Source organism: Chlorocebus sabaeus, chromosome 12, assembly GCF_047675955.1.
Source record: "Chlorocebus sabaeus isolate Y175 chromosome 12, mChlSab1.0.hap1, whole genome shotgun sequence".
NCBI classification, from domain to species: domain Eukaryota; kingdom Metazoa; phylum Chordata; class Mammalia; order Primates; family Cercopithecidae; genus Chlorocebus; species Chlorocebus sabaeus.
The window spans coordinates 12,918,577-12,939,872 of record NC_132915.1 but is presented as its reverse complement, the minus strand read 5'-3'; the positions used below and the strand labels follow the sequence as shown (position 1 = coordinate 12,939,872).

At 41.1% G+C, this 21,296-nt stretch overlaps 1 protein-coding gene across 14 annotated transcripts in view; it reads left to right on the top strand.

The window, feature by feature from the left end:
* NTRK2 (neurotrophic receptor tyrosine kinase 2) overlaps positions 1–21,296 on the top strand; it is a 369,088-nt gene that overhangs the window by 124,956 nt on the left and 222,836 nt on the right. For 6 of the 14 annotated variants that reach the window (XM_037998584.2, XM_037998581.2, XM_037998580.2 and 3 more), the window contains one exon: positions 17,968–20,202. The exons of the other annotated variants lie outside the window; for them this stretch is intronic. In XM_037998584.2, coding sequence (XP_037854512.2) covers positions 17,968–18,005 — 38 coding nt within the window. In that variant the 3' untranslated portion in view covers positions 18,006–20,202. Of the gene's footprint in view, positions 1–17,967; positions 20,203–21,296 lie in introns of those variants that run through there. 14 annotated transcript variants of the gene reach the window in all.

Sequence of the window (21,296 nt, the reverse complement as noted above, 5' to 3'; positions counted from 1 at the left end):
GGCTTTTTTAGAATGATCTCTGAATTTGAAAGACGTTGTCTAAAACACAACTCAAGCTTGAAAAATGTCTAGACTTTTTTTTAACAGACGTGGCCACTGGGAACATGGTAAAACAACAGGAGATGGTTTAGTTTCAGATGGGAATTTATTTCTTTTAAGCTTGTCAATGAGCAGACAGGCATTTGAGGGGGAGTCTCTTTATCCTGTGATTCCCCAGCCTGGGAAGAGAAAGTTATTTTTATTCCCAGTTCTCATCATGGAATGTGAAAGAAAATCTGACTGTTCTTTCGTTGAGTGGTGCTGAATTATCCTCCTGGTTTTAAGTGTGAACTACAGCAGCAATTCCACTGTGGAATATTATGAACAGAGTTAATTATAACTGTTTAATGAGGCAGATCCCAATTTTCAGTAGATCATGACCCTCAATACATTAAAGAAGAGAGACAGTTCACATTTTTATTCAACTGACATTTGATTAATATGCTTCAAACAAGTTTTGGATATACTGAGATAATAATGAAATGGACTTTATCCTGTTCGTAAAATGCCTGTAATGAAATAAAAAGTATCAGTGTTGTTCTTGTCGTTGACTAGCTTTCTGATGTCAGTTTCAGGTTATCAAGGGAAACTTCAGTTATAAATATCATTAGATTTCCCTGAAGGTCACAAAGTTAGAAGAAACACTAGCCTTCACCATCAGTCAAATTCAGATCAAAATTCCTTCTCTGCCACCTACTTTTGTCTTTGTACAATAACAACAAGAACAATACTAATAATACCATTTACGAGCAATTGTGAGTTTGAGCCATATGAACTTGTCATTTTTGTAAGCTAAGACAGTGGTCAAATATTGACATTTTCATATGGTTCAGCCTAATACATATACTGAGGCACTGTACTAAGGCCGTATAGATATCATCTCATTGATTCTTTCAACACAGTTTTAAGGAAAATATAATTATCATCATTTAGAAATAAGAATATATGATCTTACACAAAATTAAGAAAGTTGCCCAAGGTCACAAATAGTAAAATGAAGACTTAAACTCTGAGCTATCTTAGGACCTCAATTCTCTCTAGTCACACTATAAAATAGATACTACGTAACTTCCCCTAGTCTTAATTTCCTCTGATTGGGAGGTGTTTCTCATGGTGACCAAGATGTAGTGGTTGCTACATAATGTGTAGCTGTAACTACCGTGAGTATCATCACCATCATCACCACCATTATCATCAGGGCCTAAAGTTTCACTTGCTCAGGGCTGTGTACAGAGTGTGCACAGTTAGAGAATGAAGGGATGCAACTGGTGTGTGTGTGTGTGTGGGTGTGTGTGATTGCTGAGAGGTCTTTTCTCTACTTGCAGCCACTTCTTGCACAAGCCATCGTGTTTGAGCTGAACACTTGCACATGCATGTTGCTCACTTTGCTATTTTCACAACAAAAGAGAAATTGGAAGAAAATATCATATTGAGAACAGAGGTGCCTGTGACAAGTTGAATTAATTGAAAACAATCCCCGAAATATTTGCCCCAGTTAGTAGGAGAGTGGAGATCAAATTAGCCATGGAGAATCTAAGTAGAGGATTTTATTGATTGCCATAGGCATGACCTAAATTGCAGAGTGTGAGTCATCATGAAAGTACTACTGTATCTGCACTAATAATTGAGAGACTGCATTTCAAGTTGGAGATGGTGAGTGTGGCCACCTGGAATCTTCCCAACTGAGTCCCACAAACACCTCGCTGCCTTAGCCACCTGCCCCATGCATTCGCTTCCCCAGGCACAAACACAGATGATAACTTTACAAACTAGAGTTTTAAATGTTTTTTTTTTTCCTGGATTTGATTTGATGTGCAGCATACATGTACACTTATACTATGCAGACTGAGCTATTTTAATGAGAAAGAATGAAGTATTTCCATTTTGTTCTATTTCAGAGGGAGGGAAGAACAAATAATCGTGTTGTTGCTCACAGAAATGACTGTAAAACAGGGGTCAGTACACTGTAACCTATAGGCCAAATATATTTCTATAAATAAAGTTTTATTGGAACACAGCCACGTTCATTTGTTTACATATTGTTGATGCCTGCTTTTGCTCTAAAACAGCAGAGTTGAGTGACTGCGATGGAACACATACCGAAGGCAGAACTGGAAATCCTAATTATCTGGCCCTTTACAGAAAAAACTGTGCTGACCTCTTCTGTGCCAAATGGAGTGGTTTAAGTTGACTTTGTACAAGCTCAAGCTGCCTTCGTTTTATGCCTAGTGTTGCAAGTTTGGCAGTGAGGTTTGGGGGTCTCAGGTGTTGATGTGTGTATCTGCCAGGAGGCTGAAAATGTCTACATCCAGGAGTATTTGAGCCTTCACCTGCAGCATTTGGCAGTAGATAAAAACCATATGTTCAGAGAGAGGGAGATTTAGTCCATGAAAATACAAAATTACAAGGAGATTAGGAGGAAGTTGACCAGAAATAGGCAGGAGCCATCACCTGAAAATGGGGGCGTCCTTGTCCGTGGCCACTGGTGCATTTGCTTACGTGGACATGGGCATAGGTTGCAGGTTGCTCTTCATTTTCCTTTCTGGGAGACAGAGAGGAAACAGGATTAAAAGGCAGTTCAGATGAGTTAACATCATGGCATAGCCAAAAAAAAAAAAAAACTCAGTGTAATGCAATACTCTTTATAGTCACATATAGCTGAGTTTTTATTGGCTGTTTGGAGTTGGGCATGTTACTTATCTTCTCAGCGGTTTTCTCATCTCCAATATGGAAATAAAATACACTTTAAATGAGCTATGTATAAAATGTGCCTTGCACTATGCAGAATATAGTTAGATGCATACAGAAATGTTAGTTACTCTCTCTTTTTATTGTCTTTCCTCTGTCACACACAGAGCTTTATAATTATGGTAAAGGGGTATACAGTCAAAGGAGGGGAAATTCTTGTATATAAAGGGATTTTGGGGGTCTAGGACAGAGGTTGAACCTAATGCTAAGTAGGTTGGATTTTTTTTTCTCCATGTCTTGATCTAAAAAGAAATCACAGAAATCTCACCTTTACGTGTTTCCATCTCTCTATATTTGGTAAGAAAATAACATCTCAGTAAAAGGAAATGGTAGACAGAAGCAGAGCCTCATCAAAGCTGTGACTGGGAAAAATACTGAAACTCCTCCCTAGTCTGGGACTTGGAAACATCTACTGTCTTAATTCCCCCTGCGCCCCCGCCCCTCAAATTAATGTCTACCTTGAGCTCGCAGCTCTGTCCACGACAGAGAGCTTCGTGTAGTCGTTTCCAGGTAAATTGGTCAAAACTGGGATTATACTCCAACTGCAAGCACAGGCAGAGTCAGGGATCTATCTGTCCTCTCCAAAGACAGAGGGAAGGGGAAGGACCTCCATGTGGGGGTGGGCAGCTTTCCTGCATCTACTGAAACCTACCTCATCCTGCTGCCGGGTCTTTGCTGTTGGCCTCTGCCCTGGGTGCCTCCACTACTGACACTTTCAGACCTGTTGTGACCCCCAACACTAGGACCACATAGGCCATCCCATGTCCCCCTCGTCCCAGCATGCCCAGGGATAGTCTTGGCCACGTCTATGCCTCTCTTAGGGACAGAGGGACTGTGGATGTTCTAACTTACTGCCCTGGGCTCTTGGGAAATGCAAGGGCTGAGTGAAGTTCTTGCATATACTGGTGCAGGCCGAGCATAGCGCAATCTTTCTTCTTTCACTGGCACTGAGAAAAGGGGACCTACGTGTGGCTGCTCCTTCCCAGAGGTCTTTATGGGAAGCAGCCCCAGGTCTCCTCAACTCTCAAATCTTCAAATGTCAAGGGGGTTCTATCATTTCTCACTGACTCCAGGAGTTAACCTGAGGGTTCAGGCCCCCACAGTGCCTCTTCCTCAGGGTCTAACTCACTAAGGTATCTGCTCACAGTATAGCTTTGCTCTGCACAGCACTGTCCTCTCCCAGACCCCAAAGTATTTTGACTCCTTGCTCATGCACCTGAGTGCATCATCCCTCTCTCGGCCACTGCCATGGCCCTTTATGGGAGGTTTGGCTGCTCGCCTATGGCTCTGTCGGGCTGCAGGTGTGATTGTCTTTATAGCATTTTTGTTCCCCACCCAGCCCCTTATTATTGTAATATGGACCCTTACGTAGAGTTCCAGGTGCTGTATAGATGCCACAATGTCACTTCAAAGCTGATTACTTTTTTTTTTTTTGGTAGTAGCTAAGGTTCTTTAATTTATAGTTGACCACATCCCTGCTCCCTATCTCACAGAAATGATGCCAAGGCCTCCGTGAATTATGTCACATGGGATTGCATTAGCTACAGCAACCAACAAATGAAAACAGCAAACACTTAAACAGATAGGTTTTTTTCACACAGCAAGAATTCTGGAATCCAAGGCTTTGAGACCTCGTGGTCTCAAAAAGGCTGCTTTCCTCCAGACCTTAAATCTACATTCCAACTAGAAAGAAGGAAGACGGATAAGGAGGCTTTCTCTTTTAATTCAAGAATAGAAGATCCTTCCCCCTTACCTTCTAGCTATATCTCAGTGGCCAGAGTTATGTCACAAGCCCACACTTAGTTTCAAGAGATGCTGGGAAAAAGTATATTGGATCCTTTCCATCCAGGGTAGAGGAAGACAAAGGAAAGGGGGATTGTGAATGGATTTTGAATAGCCCATCTACAGTGTCTGCCAAAGGTCAGCAGAGGTCCTTAGACAGAGAGCAGTAAAGCTATTTCAAAAGATGGTATTAATCTATGATATCATAGCATTCCAATTTATTTAGCCTTTCTGAAAGTTCAAAAACTCTTGCTGATTCAGATCATTAATTTAGTGAGGAATTGGGTTGGTGGAATATTAGGGTATCTTCCATGAACAAAGGAATTTCTAAATTAATGACTAGTGGAAACAAGATGGGTGGTAGGAATCATATATTGCCATCTTAGGAAACAAACTTTTAAAGCATTTTCAAAGGAATCTCATGAAAACAATTGATGAATCATATAATTTAATTTTTTTTTTCTTTTGGGTAAGACTGAATTACCCCCTACTTGCCAAAACATACTGAAAATGTTTTATTGGCTTAATTTTGATTCCTTTATGTATATGAAAGTAATAAAGCTGCATTTCTTTAAATATATTTCCTAACTTAGAGCTTTCATAAATTCACATTGGCTTTTATTTCTAGTCTTAATAAATTAGATTCTACCGCATATTGAATATACCCTGTTAAGCATATTGAAACAGTACAATGTTCACTAAAGGAGGAAGCTTAACATGGGAAAAAAGTAAAGAAATAAAGACAGCATCAGGCAGGTGATTGCATTATCCAAAGGTGAGCAAATTACAGCCCCTGGGCCAGATCTCACCTGCTGTCTGTTTTTCATAAACTTAAGTCTTACTGGAACACGTTGACTCATTTCTCACATGTTGTCTACGTTACTTTCATACTACAATGGCAGAATGAGCAGTTGTGGCATAAACAGAATGACCTGCAAATTTGAAAATTATTTACTATTTGTGCCTTTGCAGAAAAAGTTTGCTGATACCTGCATAACTTTAGTCATGGGGGATCCCGTGAAAGCTGAACACAGTGACTGGATCCCTCTTCTCTTCGTGTGGAAATTACTTTAATGTTTAAGTAAAATAACATAATAATAATAGTAAGGTAAAATATGTGAAGTAAAATCTAGCAGTAGTGTGTTCAGGACTCCTGGATATGAGCCACTGGGATTGTCTTAGTCTTGCCACTATAACAAAATATCACAGACTGGGTGGTTTATAAACAACAGAAATGTATTTCTCACAGTCCTGGAGGCTGGGAAGTCCAAGATCAAGGCACCAGCAGATTCAGTGTCAGGTGAGGGCCCATTTTCTGGTTCGAAGATGGCACCTTCTCGTTGTCATCTGGTGGAAGGAGCACATGAGCTTCCTTGGGCCTCTTTTGTGAGGACACTAATTTCACTAATGAGGGCTCCACCCTCATGACCTAGTTATTATGCCTCCCAAATGCCCCACCTCTTAATATCATCACACTGGGAATTAGGTTTCAACATATGAATTTTAGGAGGACACAAACATTCAGATCATAGGAGGGATATTAATTTTCATATCAAAACAATGGGTTCTGTTTCTGTCTTCAGCTTTAGACTGTCATGAGGGATGGTCTCACCATATTGTATTTCATTCTATCACTGAGTCTGTTGCTGACACAATGACAGGGGCCTTGAGTCTGCCCTTGGCTGGCCCTGTGCCCTGGAGCAAGTTACTGAAGCTCTCAGAAACTTATTTTCCTTATTTCCCAAGTGAAAGGGTGATAATGACTAAGAAAATGGGCTATAGGGTCTCCAAATTTCCTTTCTTCACAAAAGTTCCCTGATTCAGCGATGAGACAGCCTATTTCTGATCTGACACAGATGATTATTTTTATTTACAATCTCAACCTGAATTGTCTTTTCCGTTTGGTGTGTATGTTGGCCAATGTGTCCATACAAAGTAGATCTGTTTCATTCATTTGCAACTCTTTGTGAACATAAAGCATTCGCACTTCAAGGTCAAAAGCTGAGACCTAGGTCTGCAGATAATGGAAACAGCTGATATGTGAACACCTGCTATATTCCAGGCACTTCTAAGTGCTGTGTGTATATATATATATTAGCTTATTTAATCTACACATTAGCCCCAAATTAAGTGTTATCATTAGCTCCATTTTATAGGTAACTTGCTCAAGGTCACACAGTCATTTGAGTATTCCACCTTCAGGGCCCATTGTTTCAACCACTCTTCTTTCTGCCTCTCAGTGGGTCAGGCTTTTAGCACAGTGGCTGTTCTCCATCTTCACATCAATCAAGGGGAAAAACAGGTATGAGAGATGCAGGTTGGCATTCCTAGAAACTATGACACTTGAAAATTAGAACAAGACTTTCATTCACCAATGATCTACTCTGTGGCTTCGAGATCAAGCTTCAGGGCTCCTTTTCTCAGCCTGCTGTTCTCCTAAATCAGATTAAAAAAAAAAAATTAGGATGATAGTGGCAATGCAGGTTGAAAACTGGGTCATTTTCATGAAATCATCTTTCTTTGCCAATACCATTTTTGAGTTCTTTCTGAGAATTAAAAAACAAACAAGCAAACAACCGATGTGGAACAATCTGTGGCAGATGGTTATTTCAGCTCTAGGTGAGTTTTTATCATTATATTCTGGGAAATGGAAATTATTGCTTTAGATAATCATCTGTTATTTTAGCGAACTGCCAGCTAGGAACTATCGTAGCTACAAGGGTTTAGGATGGGAATTTTTTTTCCCTAGAGATTAGTACATAAATTATTTTCATTTGAATTCTGTGGAATTTTTGATGTCCAGCATGAGAGGGTATTTTCACTGTAGTTCCTTGCTATGAGAATAATCTCTGGCATAGAAGAATTGGTATTTCGTGCCATTCTACTGAAAATAAACAAGAAATCTAACAGTTCAGTTGGGGGTGGGAGAGGTGAGATGAAATTAGGTTTAAAGAACAAGTTAGCCCACTTTTCAAGGTTTAGCTTCCCCTGGAAAATACAGCAATAAACATCTAAGCCATGGTATTCATTACCAACGCAAGTCCCTAATTAATTTATTTTGTGTTAATTAAGTTTATAATTATATAGTAAAACATTTACTTTCTCCCTCAAGAAATTGACTGAATCTTCTGAAGGGGCTTTGTGACTGTAATTTAGGTGCAATTAGCCAGTTAAATTTAGTTAGGGTTTGGTTCATTTAGCTGTTGCGGGAAGATGCTAGCTAGGCGGAAACAGACACTGTCTCAGAAGCAAGTCTGGATAGAGAGGATGTGTTCCTAGAGGCACTCCTCCCGCCTTTGGACAGCTAGTTCTGGTGTCTAGAACAACTGGAAGCTGAAGCTCTATCAAGATATATAGTTTCTTTCTTCTTTACTACTTCTTCTTTTTTTTTTTTTTTTTCTTGAGACGGAGTCTCGCCCTGTCACCCAGGCTGGAGTGCAATGGTGTGACCTTGGCTCACTGCAACCTCTGCCTCCCGGGTTCAAGCGATTCTCCTGGCCTCAGCCTCAGGAATAGCTGGGATTACAGCCACTTGCCATCACACTGGCTAATTTTTGTATTTTTGTAGAGATGGGGTTTTAGCATGTTGGCCAGGCTGGTCTTGAACTCTTGACCTCAGGCGATCCACCTGCCTCGGCCTCCCAAAGTGCTGGGATTACAGGCGTGGGCTACTGTGCCCGGCCAAGATGTAGTTTTATAATTACCACCTAGGTGTATATTCCTCAACTGAGGAACGTAGAGTCAGTTCCACAATAAAGGATAGAGGCAAAATCCTTTTGCAAAACACTTCCTTGTGGTCCCAGAATTGGAACTAAAGCCATGGAACAGTTCTCAGACCCTTTCCACCATGGGTGTGAAATTGCTGGCACTTGCCAGCATTCAGACACAGAGTGATATCAGCAGCCAGTACCCACCATTTGGCTGGAAGGACATCTTACCTCCTGAGAGGGGTGCAAGAGGGCACGAGCCTGCCCCGTAGGTCTCTCCAGCTGTGGTTCTGGAGCCCTCCTCCGGGAACCTAAAGACTTCTTTCAGTTTGGGCCACCCTTTTCCAGGAGGAAATTGGAATTTTGAGGCCACTCTTTCAGTTTGGACCACTCTTTTCTAAGGGGAATTGGAATTTTTGAGCAAAGTTCCTTTCCGTGACTTTTTACTTCATAACTCATGATAAAGAATGCATTTCGGCCCATGATTTACAGTGCAATTGATGTGATCATTGGCAGTGGCTGCTGAGCTACTGCAGGCAGGGTTGGTGTTCACTGCTCATGCCTACGAATGGAAAGCTGGAAAGCACTAAGGTACTCACGTTAGTTCTGGTTATCAGAACCTGTTAGATTTTTTTCATCTCTATTGTAAAGTTGGATAACTGAGGTTCAGAGAGGTCCCTTCACTTGGCTAGCATGACACAGCTTAGGAGGGAAAGGGACAGGATCCAAACAGATGTTTCTGGTTTTAGACTGCTTCTTGCTGTCTGACCAGTAGCAGGTGGGTTTCTTTCAGGCGTCACTGTAGAAATGAATGCTTAGCACGAGATGCATGGAATGACTGTACTTTTTAAAATTCGAATTCCGGTGGTACCAGTTAGTACAGACAGTCCCTGACTTAGGATGGTTCAACTTAGAATTTTTAAACTTTATGATCATGCAGTGGTGATAAGCATTCAGTAGAAAGTGGTTCAGTATTCTCCTGTGACACTGAGCAGGGGTGGCAAGCCACATCTCTCAGTCAGCCACAGGATTGGGAGGGTACACAACTGAGACCCTACAAGGTTTTGTGTTGCCGGGTGATTTTGCCCAGTTGTGGGCAAATATAAGTGTCTGACCAGGTTTAAGGCAGGTCAGGCTATGGTATGATGTTTGGTAGGCTAGGTGTATTAGATAAATTTTCAACGTACTGTATTTTCAGCTCAAGATGGGTTTATTAGGACATAATCCCATCATCAATTAAAGAGCTTCTGTTTAGTTCTGGGATCTTGGACGCTAAATGATGGATGGTAAATGGCTGTAATTGTGATGAATGAAAGGAAAATTAATATATAATCCAGTCATTCCTGCTATGCCCGTGTAATTACACTGTCTTTTCATCTATGTGACATTTTAATTTTTTTTTAATTTAAAGAAGGAAATGCATTTGTCCGCCACATATTTTTCAAGGCCTCTTGTTCTTCATGGAGATGATGATTCCTTTTTTAAGCTAAGAATTTGCATTGGGTTATGAAGGAAATCGCCTTTTCCTTTTAATCACTTTGACTTAGCAAACAACTTTCTGTAAGTTTTGGAAAACATCACTTAAAATAATGTCAGATGTTTTGGGTATATTAAATTTTTATTTTAAAAAATCTAAAATGCATTTTTTTTCCAATGTCTTGGATCTGGTTGATTTTTAGCATGGTCACCATAATTCCTAACCAAGCTGTTATATTTGGAATGCCTTAGCTGGCCCTCCATACTTTAAAAAGAAAAATAAACTGTGAAATCTGGCGTGTATATATAGAAATTTATGCCCTTTACAATCCAGGGTTTTCCTCATATATAAATTCTACCTGAACCAAAGAATTATGAAGGGACTTGCTGCGCTCCAACATGAAGGAGTCAAGGAGAAGAGAGGATCCTTCAGAAAGAGGTGTTGCTGTGTAAAACCACTGAGGTTGGCACACGCCCCGCTGCTGTAAGACATTGTTGAGCATTAGGAAAGACAGTGAGGTGGGATGACTTAGCAGCATGGGCTTATTCCAAAATGAGCTCTTTGAGCAAATAAAAATGTCCCTGACAGCAGAGGCTTCTAGAACTGTGGGGTTAATTTAACTCAAGTCAGGGGTTCTGTTGGCTGCCTCAGTCGGAACATATATAAGGCTGTGACCCTGGGATTGGCTTTGCACTTTTCAAGTTTCCTATTGAGAGTCTGCTTTCAGATGGAGTAAGCTCTCTGTTTTAATGGGGCTTTTTGAAATGGGTCACCTGCTAAGCTTAAGGAGCGTGCATAGTGATCTGCCGTTGCCAGTATCCTGAGGGTGCCACCAGATGTGGAAAAGCTTTAGGAGCGTGGATTCTGTGCTCGTGATGTGAATGAGTGGGTTCTCTTGAAGACTGATGAACAATTCAGGGATCTGCCCTTATAAACCTTGCTAGGATAAGACATGATCACTGGGGTTTAAGTTGGATATGCTTCCCAGGATCTGATCTGGGACTTTCAATTTCTCTTACAGAGAAATGTCAATTAATGCCCCAGGTGAACTGACAAAGGGCAGGATGATCACCATTTCAACCTAACCTTCCCCAGATACCAACAGAGTGCCAAATGAGCCTGTGCCCACCCTGCTGTGGAGGAGAGGCACATTTTAATTCTTGCTGTAGCTGGGTAATGTCTGAGATGAAGGAAGTTCTACTAATGGTTGCTCCTGGGAAAAGGCACTAGAGAGAAAGGGGATGTCTGGGTAAAGAACCTTCTTCCTTCCTCATAATCTTCCTCTGTTTTCAAGTTTGGGCACATGCATTTCTTTGGTAAAAAGCTGAGGCCAGAGAAGTGTCTTTGAAGCCTGGAAGCTCCCTGCTCTGTGGCCACCCTCACCCTCGAGGGTCACACATCTGCCTGCAGCAGCGTCAGAAGCAGATATGCAGCCCTACCTTGGTCTGGGAGCAGGAGCTTGAGCAGTGAGCTGTTAATGTCCCCGCTTGTGGGGGTGGGCAGTGAGGAGGAGGCGATAAGGCAGCAGCACATGGGGAGAGGGATACCCTCCGTGGGTCTGGGGATGACCACTTGAACTAGGTTCCTTGAAAAGCTACAGTTCAGTCCTCTGAATGAGGACTTCAGCAGTTTCACCTTGTGGGCCCTGTATCACAGGATGCTGGCCTACCTTCCAGGAAGTCCCTGGCCAGACGGAACCCAGGCCTTGCATTTTATCCCACTCTCAGGCAGAGTTGGGTAATTCATGTTTATTGTAGTCAGTTCGTGGGGATTATTAATCCCACATATGTATGTTTCACGTTCCAGAATACTTGCTGCTTAGCTGAGGTTTCATTATCTTTTGCTCTTAGCTGATTTAAATGGAGATGGGATTTATCAGGTACATGTATTCAAGCGAGGGTAATTTGTTTGACCCTCTTCTAGCTTAATTGGGACTGCTAGTGGATATGACTTTTGGGACTTGCAGCAATAGGCAGAGACATCAGCCACACATAAGCCCGGCTGACTGTTGCTATCTTAACATGCATCCTAAATGTTAAAGATCTCCAAACTCTATTCCTGAAGTATTGCTTGGGATACCTGATGAAAAGGTATTGCTTCATGACAAATCCATTAACCTCTTGTTTGGACTCTGTAGGTTTCAGCACTTTGGCTTCATATACTATAAAGAACTGGCTAAAGTATTTTGATGAAAATAAATTTAGGCACAAGATCTATGGTGGCAGCAGCCAGTGCATACTCTTCTGTGATGACATGTATTGCTTATCTGTACGGAGTATTTGAATCACTGATAAGCCCCTCTAGACTTAGAATTGTGGAATGACATCTTTAAGAAAATGTCATTTCACTCTACAGATATCTACCCTATAGATTTTTCAATATATGTTTATTGAAGCAAGACAGAAAAGCTAGACACACCCCAGGAGAACAATAGATTAATTTGGGTGTCTCCATGTGGTAGTAGTAAAACCTTTTGAGCATCTGAGTACCTCTCAAAGCACAAATTCATCTTTCTTTTTCTCTACTCCACTTACAGCAATTTTAGGTGATTCTGTGGATGGGGCAATGGTATCAGTCTTTGGATGCATTCCCTATCCTCTGTGAAGTCTCTGAAATGGTAGTTGTTGAGTCCTCAGACACTTGTCATCAGGGCCTGATGATTAGAGCACATCCTCCTTAGAATTGTTGAGTTTTAATTGTGCAATAACTTTAGCTTTCCTTACAAATTCTAGCTTTGCCAAGTGTGCTTTCTATTTTCATTTTCAGCTCATAGCGAAACTTTATTTTGCAACATCAAACCAGAACATTTCCTTTAAAAGCCTTCCTGACCATCTCAGTAATTTTAGTTTTTCACCTCCAGCTAATAAATGGACCACGTTTTTTTCCCCTTTGTCCCGCATACACTACTGTCATTTTGATCAAAGTGAGAATTAGAATAAACCAAGTCTAGCACCTTTTCCCCAGGAGCTTAAAATGCTCCAGGAAGTAGTCACTGGGTGTCCACGTGTCTTAACTCTGTAGCCTTCACTGTACTTCTGAGAAAAATGTGATTTTGTACTAGAAGCTTTGGAGTGCCTGGATTCGCCCAGTGGCCAATGAGAAGCAGTAGATCCTGCATTGTGTTGCATCCTTCCTTCTCCTTCAATTCAATTGGGTTGTTGAGTACACTGGAGTTTGCTATGGTTTGAATGTTTGTCCCCTCTGAAACTCATGTTGAAACTTAACCCCCAATGTGGCAGTATAAAGAGTTGAGGCCTTTAGGAAATAATGGGGTTATGAGGCCTCTGCCCTCATGAATGGATGGGTTCATTCATGGATCAGTGGATTAATGGATTGTCACAGGAGTGGGAATGGTGGCTTTATATAAAGAGTAAGAGACAGCTGTACTAGCACACTCAGCCTCCTGGGCATGTCATGCCCTGTACTGCCTCTGAACTCTGCAAAGAGTTTCCACCAGCAAGAAGGCCCTCACAAGATACAGCCCCTCGACCTTGGACTTGTCAGCCTCCGTAACTGTAAGAAATGAATTCCTTTTCTTTATAAATTACCCAGTTTCAGATATTCTGTTATAAGCAACAGAAAACAGACTAAGACAAAGAAAACTCAACATTTAGACCTTACTATTGTGAAACCGAAAATGCCTTCAACTCTTGGTATTTGTACGAGGCTGTGTTGAGCATAGAAAATGTATAGACGTGCTCCCTCTGTCCTCCTGTGGGATGCAGTCTGAGACGGGCGGAAATCAAAAGAAAATAAATACAAGTTTTAAAAGGTGCAAAAGAAGGTCCATGAGTGGAAGTGAATGCTGCACAAGTTTAGAGGAGGGTGAAGTAGGTACTTGCAGGAGAAGGCTTTTGCACTGGACCTTGAAGAATAGTCTGAGTGTCTCAAAGGAGAGCTCATTTGGTGGGAGGAGATCTCAGGAGAAGGGATAGCATGTGGACAAAGTACATCCTTGGGAAGCAAAAGGGATGTTTTAGGGATGTTTAAGCAACTTCTGGATTGAGCACAGAGAAGAAAGAAACAGGACCAAGACCAGGACCTAAATTTATATATGGGGAGATTTCTGCTACAGGCACAGATGATACCTGTCAAAGAAGGACTGACAATTCCGAGGCTCTGAGTTTAGGTTTTAGCTCTCTCATTCATTCTTGGGTGACCTTGGACAATTCATATTCACCATGTGAGTTGAGTGAGTTATCTATAAAAGAGTAAAAGCGACAACAGCAAAGGATAGTTGGTGCAGCAACAAACAGATACGAAGTGCTCCACAAATACCAAATTAGGACAATTGGTGTTTAAGCCCAGATGCTGAAGCCAAGCACAGCTGTACCTTGCTCACATCTCACTTTGTGATGGAAAGCTTTTTGAACCCACTGTTTTCTAGAGACCTGATGTTATGAGAACACAGGAATTCATTATTTCATTTTACTCAGTAAACATTTTCAGAAGACTTAAAAGGCATTTGTTTGGCTTTCCAATGAAGGTGAGCTGCTACCCTGGTGCCCCATCCACCAGATCATCTCCAATGGCACCATGCCACACAGATGCTCAAGTTGGCAGTTTTCTGCTTGAACTCTCCCAATGACAAATGTGATAAGATTTGCTTTTTTAGATAGCAGCTGCATCTTTCTTCCGTTCCCTTCACTTCCTTTGGGCTCAGCAGTTTTCCTTTTTGCTCCAGATAAATTGCTGTTAATTTAAATGTACTGCAGATCCTTGCCATTTTACGGCTGATTGCTTCTGAGTAATAGGAGGAAAATGTGTGCATGTTTGAATGTAAATAAATTTAAATGGGTTGTGAGCCAGTGATAAAATCGCAGAGCACTTCACTGACCTTCAACTCGCTTCCTTTCCCAGCCTTTCCCTTTGAAAAGGTCAAGGAGTAGGTCCTCAATCAGCAAATAGCAGAGGTTGAGTTTCAGGCCACATCCGGTTTCTTCCTTCTCTGTTTTCAACTTTGACTTTACATCCCATTTCTCAGAGAGCACCTGCTTTATCCTTGTTCCTATATAGCTCAGCTAGTGCGTGCAATGGTGGCAAAGTTTCTCTAAAGTTGTTTTTGATAAAGGAGCTGGTCTCACGGTAACTACCATGCACCATCGGAATGCTACAAATGCTTCAGAATGTCACATTGTCAAAATATCTATATTTCAGGCTCATAAGCTAGACAGCTCGTTTGGCTGCTAAACCCACAAGATGTTCAGCCATTTGTTGTGGTCTAAAAACTTTCCCCCTCACTAGGAGAAAATAATCCTCTATTGTTTTATATCATTTTGTGGTCCTTCGAGTTTTTTATAATATGAGAGGGCAAAAGTTACGAGATCCTGGTAGGTAAATTGTGGCCTGGATTGAATTTTGCCATCAATCTCTCTTGAAATCAAATTAATTTTTCAATATGTAGTGGAATATCTTTAGTCTGTACACAGTATGGCCAGATCAAGGGTATGAAAGAGTAGGGTGACTTGCCTTCTTTGAGGTGAAGGGTGGTGGAAGTGGTAGTTTGAATGCATATTGCTTACAATTGCAACAGGCTGGCTTTTCCTCAGAAGAAAAATGCCGTATGTGTTTTTATGGGGGCTTCACTTGTTTTTATGGCATGGGCGTGTGGAGCTGAGATCTACTTCTTGGGGAAGGATGGATCACAAAAGGCAAGCACAAGAAGGTTGCAGAGGGACACTTGACATCAACTGAAATAGGGGCCAGGGCAGTTGCATCCTGAGTGGATGGCAATAGTCCAGTAGAACCGTCATCTGGCAAAGTTAGCTGTGTTTCCAACTGTAATAATTAGTGAGCCTGGAGGGGCTTGTGGCAGGAAAATGGCAAATAGAAACAAAGAAAGAGAAGCCTGGTTAAGTTACTGCTGTAAACATGCTGGGATGAGTAAACTCTTGGAGTTCCTGTGCCATAAACCCATTGGAAATAAGGCTTTATGCCAGCAGTTTAATCGTTGTGTTATTGAGTCAACAAATCTTTTTATTCTGGGGTCATGCTGTCCCTATCACTGAGTTTCTCCTGTTTTTGTTGACAGAGTTGCCATCCTTATATTAATACTCACATTGTTTCAGTGGGAAGGAATTTGAGCTCCACCCTCTTACAAGATAAGAAGTTTGATTTGTTAATTTGGCCTGCTCATTTTACGTGCTACAGTGCACCGGTAAACTAGCTCAGCTTCTGTTTGCCTGGAGGCGAAACTGTTAGAAGGAGACTGGAGACAGATATGAAGGAGAATTAATCAGTGCCACTGAGTGCTTCCTAAATTCTCAGGGCTTTTGTGGGTGACTAAATCCATAAATGATGTTTGGCATCTGTACTGAGTTCTTTTGGAAGGGCAGGAGGGAGCAATGCCGTGGAAATTAAGCTCCGTAGACTCTTTTAGCATTGTTGTAAATGATGACACAGATTGGTGGTGGTAGTTACAGTTCTGGAGGCAGATGACACCAGCACTTGGCAGACCAGACGCCAGGTGGAGGAAGACGGAGAGTCTGCCTGGTTGGGCTTGGAGGTGCCATCCAAAGTTGAACTTGAAAATGTCTTGGAGATTTCTATTATGATAGGGTCTATTTTGCCACTTATGGATCTCATAAAGATTCATGCAAATTAGTCACAGAATTATGTATACTGGAGCCTTCACTGATCCACTGGGTTTCCGTGGGCAAGTTCGGTGAAAGCTCACTGTCTTCTTCTTGCACTTTGCCCTAGTTGACTGGCTATGGAATTGGAGTTTCTGAGTTGGAATCTGAGCTTCATCACATACTAGCTGTCGGACCTTGGGCAAGCTGCCTCCCGCTCTGGCCTTTGTTTCCTCACAGTGAAGAGGTCACCATAGTAGAACTTATCTCATAGGGTTATTGTGAAAATAAAAGAGAATAGTTTGGGCACAGTGCTAAGAAGAGAACTGGCACAAAGTAGATTCATTGTCATTTATTGAGCAAATTATTTACTTATCTTTCTTTTTCTGTGGAGCAATGAAGTATTTGAGATCAAGGAACTGTATTTTCTTTATTTTGTAACATTTATCACAGTGTCTGCTGTTTGGTTGGTGCTTAATAAATTAAGTAGGATTACTTAATGTTAGATATTACATATCATATTATTTATATATTATTATATATAATATATACATATACTATATGTCTTATAGATATAATATATACATATACAATATACTGCATGTTGTATGCTATATATTATATGTTATATAATAAATATTACATCTCCATATGTGTCAGATATTTGCTATAATACTTAAAGTTAAGCAACTAATTAATTATTTTAGAAAAGAATAGCCGGGCATGGTGGCTCACGCCTATAATCCCAGCACTTTGGGAGGCCGAGGCAGGTGGATTGCTTGAGGTCAGGAGTTTGAGACCAGCCTGGGCAACATGGTGAAACCCTGCCTCTACTAAAAATACAAAAATTAGCCGTGCGTGGTGGCTCATGCCTGTAATCCCAGCTACTTGGGAGGCTGAGGCAAGAGAATTGCTTGAACCTGGTAGGCAGAGGTTGCAGTGAGCCGAGATCTCGCCACTGCACTCCCACCTGGGCAACAGAGCAATACTCTGGGGGAAAAAAAAAAAAAAGAAAAGAATCTAACTATTTGTATTGTCTAGTATTTCACCAGTTAAAGTTAGCCAGTTCTCTGGGCCAGTTGCTGAGTAACTAATCAGTTCTTTTAGAAACAATTTGCTAAAATTCATTGGGGAAAGAAAATCTGGATTTGGGTAGTTAGGTATTGTTGAAACTAATTGCCCCCACCCATAAAGACAAATATTAGGTTGGTGCAAAAGTAATCATGGTTTTTGCCATTGAAAGTAATGGCTTTACTTTTGCATGAACCTTTATATAAAAATTCTTCAAGGGTCATTTGTATTGTACACAGATGTTTCCTCCTTAAAGTAAGCTGCTAACAGCTGATACAGTTGTGGGTGGAGCTGTATGCAGAAATCTTTTGCATTTCTTTTCCTTGTTTCATGTACCATGTAAAATCAGTTTTAAGTTTAAAACTAAGTTACTCAATAATGAGATGCACATTTTCCCCCAACTTCTGTTCTGTTATTATATATTGTTCTATGTTTTAAAGCATATTCCGTGTTGTGTCTCATTTTTGATGTTTATTTATTATGTTCATTTGAAAGTTATTGTACTTGTATGTTAATTTTCATTGATTTTTCTTTTGAGCATGACTTATGTTTTATTTTGTGTTTCTTTTAGGTTTTGTTTTGTTTCATAAGATCCCACTGGATGGGTAGCTGAAATAAAGGAAAAGACAGAGAAAGGGGCTGTGGTGCTTGTTGGTTGATGCTGCCCTGTAAGCTGGACTCTTGGGACTGCTGTTGGCTTATCCCGGGAAGTGCTGCTTATCTGGGGTTTTCTGGTAGATGTGGGAGGTGTTTGGAGGATGTACTATATGAAGCCTGCATATATTGTGAGCTGTGATTGGGGAACACCAATGCAGAGGCAACTCTCAGGCAGCTAAGCAGCACCTCAAGAAAACATGTTAAATTAATGCTTCTCTTCTTAACAGTAGTTCAAATACAAAACTGAAATGAAATCCCATTGGATTGTACTTCTCTTCTGAAAAGTGTGTTTTTTGACCCTACTTGACATTTATTGACTTAATTGCTTCTGTTTGTTAAAATTGACCTGCAAAATTAAAAAAAAAATTAAAGTTGGGAACAGGTATAAGTGCACACTAAATAGTCTAATCTACATGTAACACATATTTTAGTACGATTTTCTATAATCAGCACTGAATTCAGAGGGTTTGACTTTTTCATATATAACACAGTGACTTAAAGAGTTAAGGGTGTATATAACATCACTCTGGGGATGTGGGAGTGTTATTAAAAGGTTATTTCCTTCACTGTCAATAAAAGTCCAAATGTTTAGCTTAAGTCTGAGAGTCAAACAGTGTTAAGGATTGCCTTAAAGTTCCTTAGCCAGCAAAACAAAACAAAACAAACATTTAAAACATTTAAAAGGAAGAAGAAGAAGAAAAAAGAAAACAAGAACAAGCAGCAACAGCTGTTTTGTTGGGGCTATAGACTTAGGTTCAGCATAGTCAATTTCAGAATAACTAAGAGTGGAATATATGCATATGGTAAAATTATAACCTTGCCTTTTTTTATTTGCCCTCGGCAATCCACCTGCTTTTTAGAAGTCTGCCGAGTGAGAAGGCCACAGTATCTCATGCTGTTTGCATTACAGAACTGCAGCTTTTCTACTCTGAAAAGGCCCACGAGCAGAATGGCTGGCCTGCTGTGAGCAGGAGAGGAGATTCTAAGAAGGATAGTCCCCCTACAACATACTGTCATACTGTTGGGTTTTCATGGGTAGGAAAGCTTGTCCTGACCCCAGCAGCAAAGAGGTGGCAGGTCGCTAATGAATATGTGCTTTATAATGTCCTTCTTCATTGCTGAGAGGGCAGCCTCAGAGCTACGGATTTCTGCATCCCCCCGAGTCTGACCCATGGACACCTGCTTCATTCACTTTAGCATCACAGCGACCTTCGTATGCTGTGTTCAGTCTGTGCCAGGCAGTATCCTTGTCCTGAAGAGAGGTTTGGCTATCCCCACCCCATCCCACCCTGCTCCTTTTCTGTCAGGAGGACTTCAGAGCCAGGCCTGCAGCATTTTGTTTGAAAACACAATCAGCTCTGACTGTTAGACATGCACACAGACACCATAGCTGGATTGGAAACATTTTTTTTTTTGGAAATAGTTGCACAAAGGCTGCAATGTAGCTTTAAGGTTCTATAGATTTTTAACTAGTCCAACACAGTCAGAAGCATCGTTTTGAATCCTGTGTGAACCAAGGCATTAATCTTAATAAACCAGGATCCATTTAGGCACCACTTGATATAAAAAGGATATCCATAATGGTTTTATACTGTAGCCTTTACATTAGCCACTAAATATGCTATTGCTTGATACAGACCTGTCACAGAATCCTATGGATTACAGCATTTCACTTGGCTACTTCATACCCATGCCTTAAAGAGGGGCGGTTTCTCAAAAGCAGAAACATGCTGCCGGTTCTCGAGTTTTCCTCCTAACTCCATTTGAGTGTAAGGCCAGCTGGCCTTCCATGTGGGGAGGTCCGAATATTTTCTAAATTCCCATTTTCTTGTTCGCAGCTAAATGACAGTTTCTGTCATTGCTTAGATTTCGATCTTTCCCGAAGGTGTTGATTTACAAAGAGGCCAGCTAATAGCAGAAATCCTGACCCTGAAAGAAAAAATGAAATTCAAGCTGTGAGCCAGGCAGGAGCACGGTACGGCAAAGGTTCTTGACAATCAGCCATTTGGTACAAAAAAATTTTTTAAGCTTTTATGTTATACCATGGAGCCATAGAAAGGCTATGGATTGTTTAAGAACTATTTTAAAGTGTCCCAGACCCAACAAGGAAAAAAAAAAAAAGGAAGAAGAAGAATATTTGTACCCAACAGCTGGAAGGATTGCAAGGTAGATTTTTGTTTTAAAATGTAGAGAAGTGGACAGATAAAGCAATTAAATATATCAAAGATCAGTTGACATCTCCTAGGGAACGATGAAAACAGCAGGCTATTAGAAAATTGTTTCATACGATTCTCGTGTTCTTTTCGGTTTTTTAATCCCTAAAGATCACGATCAGTAACATAGCTTCTCTTTTCTGTACTCTAGACCACCCCTTTTCATCATTTTGCTTTCTGTCTCCCCTGTAAGAAATGTGCTTTGTAGAGCTTCCTAATGGCATGTGTTGCATTTTTGCAGCATTAGAAAAGGAGAGGTAGCATTTTTGCTGAAATCGGGCCTGTCACTCTCCAACTAAAGGTTCTGGCACTGCAGTGCCAGGCGGGTCTCCGAAATGAACAGAATGACCTGTATGAGCCGATGCCTGCCCTTTCAGAGGGGCTGCTGTCCCCAGTTGCAGCCAACTGTGCCCCACAGGAATGGGACCCCAGGTTTCCAAATCTTGTGATTCTTTAGGAGAAGCATGAAACCTGGATTTTGTGTGAAGTGTCCCTATTGTTAAAAAGTTGGCTCAGTTATGTTTAAAATATTTTGTAAGCCAACAAAAGTCTGTGGGCTGCTAGTTTGTTACTTTTCTCTCACTGTATCCTTCTGTCTTTCTTTTGCAAATTCACTTTTCTTTCTTCCTGACCTTGCCATTGAGGGCTTTGTTACCACAAGCTAAGAAATTGAGTTTAACAACCCAATTATCTGCAACATGTCAATTACCTTTGCTCGACTCCTATGATTCCCACCATGCTGTGACCCTCAGCTGTCTCCCCTTGCTGGGAATTCTGCACCAATGTCTCCCCTCAACCCATTCCCTGGTTGGTCCTACTCCCGTGTAGCCAGAGACATCCTAGCAAATCCTTCCACCTGTTATATCTGACACTAATTTCTTTTCGGCAGCGCTCATGTCTCTTGGCCCAGTCAAGTGCTGCCAGGTTTAGATAGGAAAGTACATGTCCCATTTTCATGGGTGCCCTTAATGTGGTCCAAGTCCTATATCTTATTATATTTACTCATGGCTCAGTGGGAGCCTCCAGAGAC